The sequence below is a fragment of the Lagopus muta genome, chromosome 15 (genome assembly GCF_023343835.1).
Source record: "Lagopus muta isolate bLagMut1 chromosome 15, bLagMut1 primary, whole genome shotgun sequence".
In the NCBI taxonomy this organism is placed as follows: Eukaryota; Metazoa; Chordata; class Aves; order Galliformes; family Phasianidae; genus Lagopus; species Lagopus muta.
This window is the reverse complement of record NC_064447.1, coordinates 238,083-249,891: the sequence shown is the minus strand read 5'-3', so window position 1 is coordinate 249,891 and position 11,809 is coordinate 238,083. Positions and strand designations below refer to the sequence as shown.

Genomic DNA, 11,809 nt, shown 5'->3' with positions numbered 1-11,809 from the left:
CCACAGACAGAATGCCACTTACCTGATCATCCTGTATGTTCAGGTTCAGAATTATGAATTACAGGAGGGACCTTCAAGATCTGCACCTGTCACTAATATTTCTAATTATCCAAATATTCTAGCTTACAGGAGCTTGTCAGAAGAATCTGGGGCCTTTTTGCCTTCTCATTGTATCATTTTCTCTTTTCGTAACCCAACAAGTATAGAATCAGAGGCAGTACTTTCTACTTCTGAAACATCTTTTTGTACAGAAAAGGTGTAAGAAAAAGTTTGGTCTCCTAAGAAAACATTCTGGCCCTGCCTGTTGTTCAGCATCCCTCGCTGAACTTGCCTCTGATGTTTTTGAGGAAGGAATGCTTTTGTTCTGTAATGCCTGTATACAGTATTCCCTTATCTGCCTTGAGTTATTAGTAAGGCTGAGAATTTAGATTTTCAGAAAATACAGATATTTTCCTCTTCTGGTTTGTAATAAGAGTTTCAAATTGAGAAATACTAAGCCTGCAGAGCCAGATATTCTGCTACTGCCATTACATGGAATTTCAGCTGTCCACCTTCTTTCCCATTTTCATAATGGAATTAAAGTCAGTCCAACTAATGGTCTTTTTGTTTGTTTTTTTAAATGCATCTCGGGCAAGAAAGATCGTGAACTCCAATGTCTAACACGTTTATCATGTTTATCTTTCTTCAGGAAGGTCAGAGAAAGTTGGAAAGTTCATTCTTAATGAACGAGAGAAGCTGGACATGAGGCAGCAGCGTGCGCCTGCTGTGTTCCGGGCTGCATTAAACAAGGGGCGGCCTGCAGGGAGAGGGAGGCGATCGTCCCCTCCATCAGCTCTTGTGAGGCCCCATCTGCAGTGCTGCATCCAGGCCTGGGGCCCCCAGCACAGGAACGGCTGTTTGTGAATTGCAGAAGAATCTCTAACAGTAAATTCCACTGCTTTCCCTCTGCAGTAAAGGCAGCCCAATACATTGCACACTTCTTCCAATGTCAGTAATCATTAAGTAAAGCAACTCAGCTGCTCCTGACCCTCACAAAGGGGAACATGGCAAAGTGTCTCCTCTAAAGAATTCCCTCTTTTCTAGATGTTTTATTTATCTCTACAAAACCTTCATTTACATCTTTAAATATGTTCTCAGCCTGGAGAAACTCAGTCCTCCAGTTCTAAGTTCTTTTTTTTCGGTGTTAAGAGCACAAAGTGAGTCACTGAGCCATGTAAGCTCAAGTCTAGATGGAGAGCAGAGCTCCTTCCCAGAGCAGCGATGGTTCTGCTGCTCAGAGATGGGTCCAATCAGCGCCAGCCAAGCGCTGAGCAGTCGGGATGTGCCCAAACCAACACATCCCTCACAGAATCATTAAGGTTGGAAAAGACTTCAGAGATCACCCAGTCCAACCATCCACCTATCACCAATACAGCCCACTAAGCCATGTCCTTAAGTACATCTACACATTTCTTGAACACCACTAGGGATGCTGACCACACCACTTCCCTGGGCAGTCTGTTCCAATGCCTAAACACTCTTTCTGAGAATTAACTCTTCCTAATATCCAACCATTCAATAATGGCATTTTTAAGTATGGCTGATGCTTGACTCAGCTTTCCAAGAGCAGAGAACATCAGTGGGTGTAGGTAGGGAAGGTGACTGTGCCTCTTGTCACCAGCTAGAGTGAAGATTTCCCCCGTTTACTCACACACATAAAATTCAGTCATACTTTAGCAGATAAGAGTCTGGAAGAACTAAGGAGGGAAACCATCAGTCTCTGATGATCAACTTCGCCATTGAGGCTACAAGGCCTGCCAGCAATTGCCCCTGAATCAGACCTAATCTAAAGCAGCTTTATACATTACAGCAAAGCTCTGCTCTCCAAGCACACCATGCACTAACTGGTTAAACCAATGGCTTTGCCTGTAGAGTAGAATTACAGTGGGGACTTTGGTTGTAGAGGTTAACACCTGCTAACATCCATAACTGGCAGAAGTGTGTGAATAGCTGCAATGCTGTAGAGAAGCAGCTGAAGTCAGAAAAATATCATACAAACATCCATTATTCTGAAAACGATGGGGTTCCAAACAAGGTTGTCATGGATGCTACACATCGCACCCTAAGTCAGACCTCTGGTAACCTCTGCTATTCTCACACCTTTCTTTGCCATGAAACATCCTTTCCTAATGACAGTTTTAAGTGTACCCATGTTCAATGGACTACTGCTTCATACTACACATTTAAGCACTGCAGTGTACCCTCCTTTTCCAGCCTTTCTGCTTTGAGCCTGCTTTATCCACAAGAAAAGATGCTTCAAGCTTCAAGGAGACAGCTACAGTTCCACCAGGGGAGGAAAAAAGAAAAATGCAGTCTAACGCTGAGAGAAGTATCAGGAAATAGAAGTGTTAAGTCCTTTAGGGTGGATTAAAGAACACAACTCCAGTTCATCTCCAAGCACTGTATTTTGTAATTATACTCCATATTCTTCCCTCAGGAAAAACCTGCTCCAACTAATCAGGCCTTTGTTTTTTAAAGTTCAAAACAAAGGCAAGAAGGGCTATGCAGCATTGATGCCCTCACTGCCAAGGGCTCCATTTCACTCTTTACAAGCAAATGATTCTCCCACCACCAGGTACCACAGAAAGCTTCTGTATGTCAATGCTGGAATAGTTCAAGATATTGAATGTTCCGATGTTGATGCTTACCGCTTAGACCATCTTCACTCCGTCTTTTAAATCCGCCTTCTAAAGCTCCTCAGCACAAATCAAAACCCTTCTTCAACCCTCCACAAGCCTTCACAATGCCGTCATTTCAGATGATGTCCCTCATGTTCACTCCCCTCATATTCACATCCCTCTGTCCCCTCTGATGTCACATTGGCCTCATGAGTAATTGATCCGTTATTGATCTGATAATTGTAATCAGATGCAGCTGTTCAAAATGATAATAATGAGCTTTTATTTTTTAAAGCATGTGCTGTATTTCAGCTAATTTTAGTCATATTAAAAGTAGAAACCATACCCGTTAATTTCATGAAATCTAAGAAAAGACTGTGGTTTTAGAAGACCAATTTTAATTAAACTGACCTTAATTACAGATTTCTGAAGCCTCATTCTCTTCTCAAGAAGGTTGTCCTTGTGGTAGCTGTGCAGTCACGTTGGTGTACAGCCGGTCCTGCTTGAGCTGCAGGGGCCAAAGGCAGGGGTGGGGATGACCTTTGTGGTATGGGGGATGACCTGCTGGAGAGGAGCTCTGCACAGAGGGACCTGGGTGTCCTGGTGGATGACAGGTCGGCCATGAGCCAGCAGTGTGCCCTTGTGGCCAAAAAGGCCAATGGCTTACTGGGGTGCATTAAAAAGAGCGTGGCCAGCAGGTCAAAAGAGGTGATCCTCCCCCTCTACTCTGCCCTGGTAAGACCTCATCTGGAGCACTGCGTCCAGTTCTGGGCTCCCCAGTACAAAAAAGACAGGGATCTCTTGGAAAGAGTCCAGTGGAGGGCCACGAAGATGGTGAGGAGCCTGGAGCATCTCTGCTATGAAGAAAGGCTGAGTGAACTGGGTCTGTTCAGCCTTGAGAAAAGAAGACTGAGAGGGGACCTGATCCAGGTCTATAAATATCTAAGGTGTGGGGGGCTGAATGGCGAGGCCGGACTGTTTTCAGTGGTGAGTGGAGACAGGACAAGGGGAAACGGCTGGAAACTGCAGCATAGGAAGTTCTGCACCAATGTGCGAAGGAACGGCTGTACAGTGAGGTGACGGAGCACTGGAACAGGCTGCCCAGGGAGGTGGTGGAGTCTCCTTCTCTGGAGATGTTCAAGACCTGCCTGGATGCCGACCTGTGCGACCTGCTGTAGGGAACCTGCTTTGGCAGGGGGTTGGACTCGATGATCTCTGGAGGTCCCTTCCAACCCCTACAATTCTGTGATTCTGTGATTCCGTGAAAAAAGATGTGACCCCAAATCAGTGGATGCAGTGGTTTGTTGGTTGTTGGGTTGTTTGTTTTTTTTTAATGTTTGCTTTGATCTCTGTTGTTCCCTTGTACTGCATATATCAAAATTCTAAGAATCCATCTTTAGTACAAAATAATAGATGATTATTAGTCTGACATGAGGTACAATAGACTGTGGGAGAAAGGAAACTTAGCTCCACTGATCAGGCACCTGGGATAAGCATGTCATTAATACAGAAATTTAATAGCTACTGGATGACGAGGCAAGCATGCTGCTCCAGGAGACAGCAGGCTCCTTTTGCATGTGCTTTCCAGAATTCTTCCATGGAAATTCTAGCGCACATATCCAAGGAGTATCAGTGATTGTCGTTTTACAGAACAGCTCTAGCAGTTCATTCTAGTGGAAGATCAGTTCTACATGTTGAGAAGAGACTGTTCTCATGTGCTCACTCCTTGTTCCACATCCTCCTGGGACAAAAGGTGTAGAAAGTCCTATTTGCAAAAGCTGTGGATTAGATTCTCATTGAAATCAGCAGCAAAACTCTCTGAGCCCAATTTTATCTGGGGATAAACAAACAAAAAGACCCAATAGTAGCAGCAAGGTGAAGGAATGGCCTCAAGTTGTTCCAGGGCATTCAGGTTGGGCATCAGGAAACATTTCTCCTCTGAAAGAGGGGTAGGGAGCTGGAATGGGCTCTGCCCAGGGGGGATGCGGAGCCACCGTCCTTGAAGGGGTTCAAAAACTGCATAGATGTGGAACTGAAGGACGTGGTTTAGTGGGAAATAGTGGTGGTAGGTGGATGGTCGGACTGATCTCAGAGATATTTTCTAACTTCAGTGATTCAGTGATTCTATGACTTACTCATTTTTGTGCAGGGGGTCAGAATGGCCAAAGAAACGTAAGAAATTTGGGGCTGTATTAAGGCCAGCAGTAAATAGCGGTATTTAAAAATAAAATAATAGTAATATATTACAATAAAAAGCAACAAACAGCCACCGGAGAGCAAAGCATATCTTTTAATTACGAATGAAGGGAGCACTGACTTGTCTCAGTCATCGAGCTGGCACAGCGCTGCCACACCGCGATTTATCCAGTGCTTCTGGGGCTGCTCTGAAGGGAGCTCAACAGAGAGAACGTAGTTGGTTGAGTGGCCAGTTGTGGATAAGACGCCTCTTCTTGCGCTTGTCTTGTACACTGGGCAGGAATAGACGTTCATATGAAGAAATCTGGAACTTTCTCCGGGCTTCAGCCATATTATGGGCAAGGGATCATACAGGATTTTTGGAAGCGATTCTCCAATCACCGAGGATTCTCGATCCCATCGTGCACCTTCCAAAAAAAGGCCTTTCACATAAGCCCCATCTTCTGGTACTTTCTCCATCGTGTCCTCCTGTTTCAGCACCTGGAACGAAGAAACCATTTGCTTTGTTCTGCTTTCATTTGGAGTATATTAATATTACTATTTATTTTGAGTATGTTGAATCCTGCAATAGGATTTCTTTTGAAAACTCCATTCCCTGCTGCCCCAGAACATCTTTCAAGCTGCTCAAGAAAAGCCAAATTCCTCCACGTGTTCTTACCTCAAATTCAAATCCAATGCGGTCAATGGGGATGGTGTATTTTCTGGCATAGTTTTGTAAAACCCCCGTCAAAAAAGACTGAGTGAAGTAGAATCCTGACAGCCAAAAGACAGTGGGCGGCCCGCTTCTGACCCAATCCTGAATATAGAGAAAAAAACAAAGCAGAAGGAAAAAAGTACACTTTTTGGCTTTGCTGTGGAAATTCAGCAGGAGGAGATGCCTTCACAGATGCAGTCAAACACTACAGTAAGATCCAACCCTTGATTGGACCCTCTGAGTATTGCCACTCATCATATCGTCTTTTTTTTCCAAATCAATATTCCTTATTTCACAGTCTTTTAAACACCGACTTCCTAACATGAAAAAGATTATCTTACTTTATGTTATCTTCCTATCACTGGAAGGACAGTGTATCACTAAAGATAGCACATAAAAACCCAACAGAGTCCTGCACAAAGATGCCAGTGTCTATTTTGGAAATCAGGAAGTCAGCAGGAGGAACAGTGCAAGGACAGGAGATACACACACAGCTCCAAGCCATCTGGAGGCAAAAAAAATTAAAGGAATGTATATGGTGCTTTAGTGCAGCAAACAGAATTCTGCTGCCTCATACAAATCTTCCACTCTTCCATTTAGCTTTCTCCTCTGTGACCTCTATAGAACTTTGCTACATCTCACTATCTCAGCTATTTAAGGCATAGCTGAGCGTTTAAGTAACTTAAACATGCTAAGAATGTGAGGAAAATAATGGAAGACAGAGTACAGAATCGAATAGTTTGTTCAAAAAGCATGTGGAAGTGGTGCCACTGCTTATTGAACTCGAAAGGGATTTGCAGTCACACACGTAACATGTAGCAGTGCCTGCTACGCCCCGTGGGACTGCTTGTAACTGGTCAGTGCCCTTTGAGCAGGACAGTCATTAAGGCATCAGTGCAAAATAAAACACATGTTCTAGAGGAAGGAAAATGAAAACTAGTAAATGCTGCACTGCAGTGGCACAAAGGAGGCACTCCTGGAGTCACCCTGCAGAGAAGTGCTATCCATGCTGGGCACAGCAGTTCCCAACCCTTGGGAGCCTCTTGGGTTCTGCTGAGGGAGGACAGCAGCAGACATTGCACCCGATCACCTTCCTGCCAGCCTGTCCTTAACCTGCTGGTCTCTGCGTACCTGGAAGAAGCCCAGCCGACAGAGCAGATCGGACACGTAGCTCCCCAGGGGCTTCAGGGACGGATAGGATCTGACAGCCCACATCGATGGCACTTTTCCCATTAGCATGCTGTTGAAAACATCTTCAAGTTCAGACGACATTAACACTTGGCCCTTGATGGCTTTGCCAATATTAACAAGGCTGCTGCGAACCACCTGAGTAAGCCTTCAGATAAAACAGAAATCATCACCTCATCATCTACTAACTTTTTTTTTCTGGCTATAGACTTTCAGCTCGAATAAAGGGCTGAACAAAGCTGGGGAATGTCCTGTCAGAAAGTCTTTATCTCTTATAGTAATCAAAAATCATTTACCTTGGGAAAAGCAAACACATGCACAGAAATGAAAGGCAGTAAAAATCCCGTGCTAGGAGGGGGAAAGAAATGAGAAGAGCTTCAAGTCTCTGACAGCAGCTATTGCAGTGTGCTGGGAACAGAGAAGCCCGGGCACAACTTATAAAGAAGGAAGCAGGCAGCCCCATCTCAGCACAACAAATTCAACACTGATTTAAGTTCTTGCTACAAGAACATGGGCACTATTTTTATGTTTAGGCAGTTAGCTGCAACTTCCACAGGTTTTTTTAATAATGTTGAGACAAAGCATCATCCGTCATCTTAAGAAGCATGTATTGTGAGAAGCTTTTAACTGCTTAAAGTTTGCCAGCTGCCAGCAGTATCCCACACGAGCACTCCTCAATGCCAGCAGTGCTGCACAGCACGCAGAGCCAACCATACCTGTTGAATCGAATCAGCTCCTGCCTCAGGACCGTATTCATGGACTCTTCATAAAGCACTGGGTACATCTTCATCACCTCCTCAACATCAAAGTCGCTTGGTAATTTGGATAGGATGTCCTGTGCCAAATCTTCAACAGTTTTCTGAAATCATAAATCGGAAATGAGAACTTCTATTCATTAAATTCCTCGAAACATGACAGGCGTTCCATTTTTGCTGTATAACTACATAGGTAATGCATAGGTAAATATAACTACTTTCTTGTACAGCAGCCTGTCTGTCTCTGCATGCACCTGCAGCTCCTTTTCTCTGCTTTTAAATGTACCGACAACTCAAATTTAATTTGCAAAAGGGTTTCAGGCAACTGTGAGGCAGCAGAGCAGATAGGTGGCGCAGTCCCCCTACTGCCGTAATGAAGAAAAAGCAAAGGTATGCAGGAAGAAATGAGTGGCAGACAACAGGAGCATCCCAGCCACGAGAGCAGCTTTCCTCCCAGCACGTTACACATCAGAATGCGATCACTGCACACCCTCACAAGAAATGAGGCTCCACTGGTTTCATTTCCTCACAAATCCGCCTGTGTATAATATCCCATCCGAGGGGTGTGAAAGACCATCTACCTGCAGTAAAGGGGCACGGACTGGACTGGAGCAACCTGAGCTGCAGGATCAGAGAGGAAGGAAAGCAGTGCCCAGCACCTTCACCACCAAGTCCCCTGGAAGGGCTGACAACAGCAAGGTTTGGGTTCCAGCAGTTTTGCTGCACCAAACCAATCCCTTTTTTTGTTCCACAGAAGTCACACACAGTTCTAAGTTTGGGACTACAGGAACTGAAGCAGTCAGGGGGAAGAGAAAATCATACCTCAGAAACCAACACTCAGTGAGCACATAGGAGTGAAAGTGCCATTAGAGCACAGTCGTCACAGGGAAGACCTTCTGCCTCCCGTTATTACACTGCAGCCTGGTGTAGGCTTGGTACTTCCTGGCTTTCCAGAGGCTGCCCCTTCATGAGAACAGCTCGGACAGTCACACAGCCACTGGACGAAGCCAGGCAGTGGAAGAACTTCTACTGCTGAAAAGGCAGACTGCAATCAGTGTCCTGCTGTAGAAGTGCCTCGGGATGGATGCGACTGGAGGTTCTTCACCAGCTGTGCTTGCAAACTGGGTTCTACCTACAATTCATGACTGAAATGCAGCACTTCACTGTTGTTTTAAAACGCGACAGATGACAGAAACTTTCCCACTCAAACCACATATTCTACTCAACCAGGTGCTGCTGTGTGGTGCCAGCACACCTCAGTACACCCACTTCAATCCAAGTTCTTCCAGTCCACATCTGCTTCTCTACACACCCACCCCCTGTTCCCTACACACCTACATAACACTCATGTGATGGGAGGTGCAGGGTTACTCTGAGATGTGGGGCACGTGAGGCACGAGCAACTTTCCAGGCTGCAAGCTGATCGTTCCCCCTGTTACCTGAGGGGACCTGCCACCTCCTCCTGCCACCCGCGGCAAAGTCAGCAGCACTCCGCTGAAAAGCTGGTTAGTCTCCTGAGTATCCTTGGTAATGTCTGCATTCTCATGAAGCCCAAACACCTCAGGGTGTGTCACACTTGGTAAGCTCCTTAGGTATTCAATGTAAGACTGTAAAAGAAACATACAAATAACAGAATTCAGGCAGTGATATATTCATAAATGATCAGTACATCCAACTTGGTTAGAACTTTCCCATGTAGAGTCACAAATTTAAGCCCCCACCTAAGTCACTCAGGAATTGACTTATCCAGTCCACACAGCAGTTTTGAATGGTTCAGATACTCACTGAGGCCTTCCACCCTCACATAAGTAGCAAAAGAAAGAAATGCAACAAAAAGCAAGTGCTTACAGCTGCAGGCTAAACAACTGTGTTCCAATCCCATCTAGTGGTGAACTCTGAGACATCAGCAGAAGGGAAAGAGAGGCCAAACATGGAATACATGCCTGCCTTCCTACTGTCTCACTGTGATCACTGCTATCAAGGCATAAGTGCTCCCAAGAGGGTACAAAGTTACCCTGTACAATCCTGAAGCCTTACTTGGTAATCCTTTCAGAAGTGTGCTGGAAATTTGCACAGTAGTTGCTCTCCACAACAACTTGATCAGAATACTCCATGTCCACTGCCATGTGTGAGATATTAAGTACTGAATTCGTATTTCATAGATGCAGTCTGTCATGGCTTTGCAACCTCATGTTTTTATTTCCTGTACGTTTATTTATTGTATTCAGTGTATTGAAGCGCAGCGTAGACGAGCTTTTTCCCAACAATTAAAGAGAGAATTTACACGTGCTGTCTCCTCACCTCATATGGCCCATGTGGTGGGATATAGTAGTCACCTCCAGGTGCAAGCATGTACTTGTCCTGTTCTATATCCTTGTTGTAGACTGTAGACAGAAGGGACAGGAGAAGCCGCCTGTCTTTATCATCTGTTACTCTCCCACCATAGTTACATTCCCCTGGGAAAGGACAAAGAAAACCAGAACGAAAAGATTAAATTTAATGAACAAATACAAATTGTTTTACATTAATGTACACCACTAGTAAGTTGAAATCCTGAGGTTCCAGATCCTCAGAAGTTTCTAGGTACCACTGAATCAACAGAATGATGGTAACTAAAAACTTTGGATTCAGTGGAATTATGCACTTTAACATCTTTGGGACTATGGACCCAAACTGTGCATCTTAGTGGTAACATTTATAAGGAACACTGAGTTGGTCTGAGAAACTGCTGCTTATGTCACAGTGAATAATGACATGTTTCAAGTGACATCTGTTTTGCTTCAAGAACTGTCAAGATCTGAGCAGTGCTGTATAGCTGATCTTTGTCTTCTTCCTTTCACCCAACTCAGAGCTGATTATGCACCAGTACGGTAGAAAGGGGATCATCAACATACAGAATGGGTGGGAGAGACCCTGAGTAATGAAGAAGCAACGAGGGGAGGTTTGCACTGATATAAAGTAGAAGAAACACTGAAAGTTACTACTTTGATGATGACTACTTACTTTATTTTTCACAAAGCTAGTTGTAACAATTGCAAAAACCAGGAATTATCTTTGTAAGGCTGACAAAGGTGGTACCAACAACCTTTCTGGAGAAAGCCAGCTGTATAAATAAATATAAAAATAAAATGCCTTACCCAGGTCAATGCCCCCTGCTTTAAACTGAGAGGACGACCACATCCTACCCTACAGCCAACCACCAATGCTTTCTGTGTCAGGGTCTGACGCACAGCCAGCTGCAGTGAAGCACAGGTGTCATGGTTCTATGTTTTGTTTTTGTTTGTTTGTTTTATGGTTTCAGTATTCCACATCAAAACATCATGTCGTGTACGGGGCATTAAGGTGTCACTGCCCCAATTCCAAGTACCTATCCCTGTACATTACAGAAGTCACGGGATCTGACCCTTCCGGGTGGGGGGGGGCGCTCTCTTGCTGCCTTGCAGTGGGTGCTGGAGGGTGCTTTCCTAGCCGTTCCAAGCTTTTCAGGTTTGAATCGGTCCCAGGAACTCTCTCTCTCTTATCTTGTCTGATTTATTAATCTCAACTTCAATTAAATTGTATATATTGTGTTATTTTGTATTCCGATATTATAGTAAAATAAGTTTTCCTCCATAGATTGTTGCCACTGCTTTTTTTCCTCCCTTCCTTCCTTCCCATTTTTGTGGGACTGGGGGCGGGGGGAGGGGAGGGCAGAGGCCTGTTGCCCCTGTCATGGGCATTGATCTAGTCAACTCCGTGACAACAGGCCACTCACTGCCTGATCTGACATATGAAGCAAAGACCAGGAGGTCTGCTGGACCAGGAGCAACTCTGCAGCCACACATAAGCCAGGACAGCCATGAAGTCTGAAGGTCTGGGATCCACCTTGCCATTATGCGGAAGGCCAGGAAAGTAAACCTGAGTGGAAGCTCAGGTTTATCAAGCGCTACATTTATTTAGCACTCATCTGTTCATCACAGCGAGGTACTTTCAGCTGGTACAAAGTCAAAACGCATTAGAGGGCACAACGCCTATACCTGTCAGATACGTCAGAGCTTCAAAAGGGACTTCTTCATATTCATTCAGAAACATGTGGATCTGCTGCATACTGATCCTGAGGTCAGACTCGTTGAACTCGTATGGAATATTCCAACCTGTCCAATACAGGAAAGATACATGGGGTGAATGAATGCTGCCCTATGCTGAAAACCATGCTTAGGAAGCAGGGGAACTGGTGTAACATTGCTATTGTAGAGCTGAAGATCACAACTTGCACACAATGCCAAGGTGAAGCCCTGGCATTCACTTGAACAACTAACAGCCAGGTGAGGAATACCAAT

General features: G+C 44.8%; 1 protein-coding gene across 2 annotated transcripts in view; it reads right to left on the bottom strand.

The window, feature by feature from the left end:
* Positions 1-4,928: 4,928 nt before the first annotated feature.
* The window catches only part of DNAH3 (dynein axonemal heavy chain 3), a 64,483-nt gene continuing 57,602 nt past the window's right edge, over positions 4,929-11,809 (bottom strand). For both annotated transcript variants that reach the window (XM_048962420.1, XM_048962421.1), the window contains 7 exons: positions 11,507-11,623; positions 9,792-9,946; positions 8,930-9,097; positions 7,452-7,594; positions 6,679-6,883; positions 5,512-5,649; positions 4,929-5,333 (listed from right to left, as the gene is read on the bottom strand). In XM_048962420.1, coding sequence (XP_048818377.1) covers positions 4,980-5,333; positions 5,512-5,649; positions 6,679-6,883; positions 7,452-7,594; positions 8,930-9,097; positions 9,792-9,946; positions 11,507-11,623 — 1,280 coding nt within the window. In that variant the 3' untranslated portion in view covers positions 4,929-4,979. The remainder of the gene's footprint in view (positions 5,334-5,511; positions 5,650-6,678; positions 6,884-7,451; positions 7,595-8,929; positions 9,098-9,791; positions 9,947-11,506; positions 11,624-11,809) is intronic.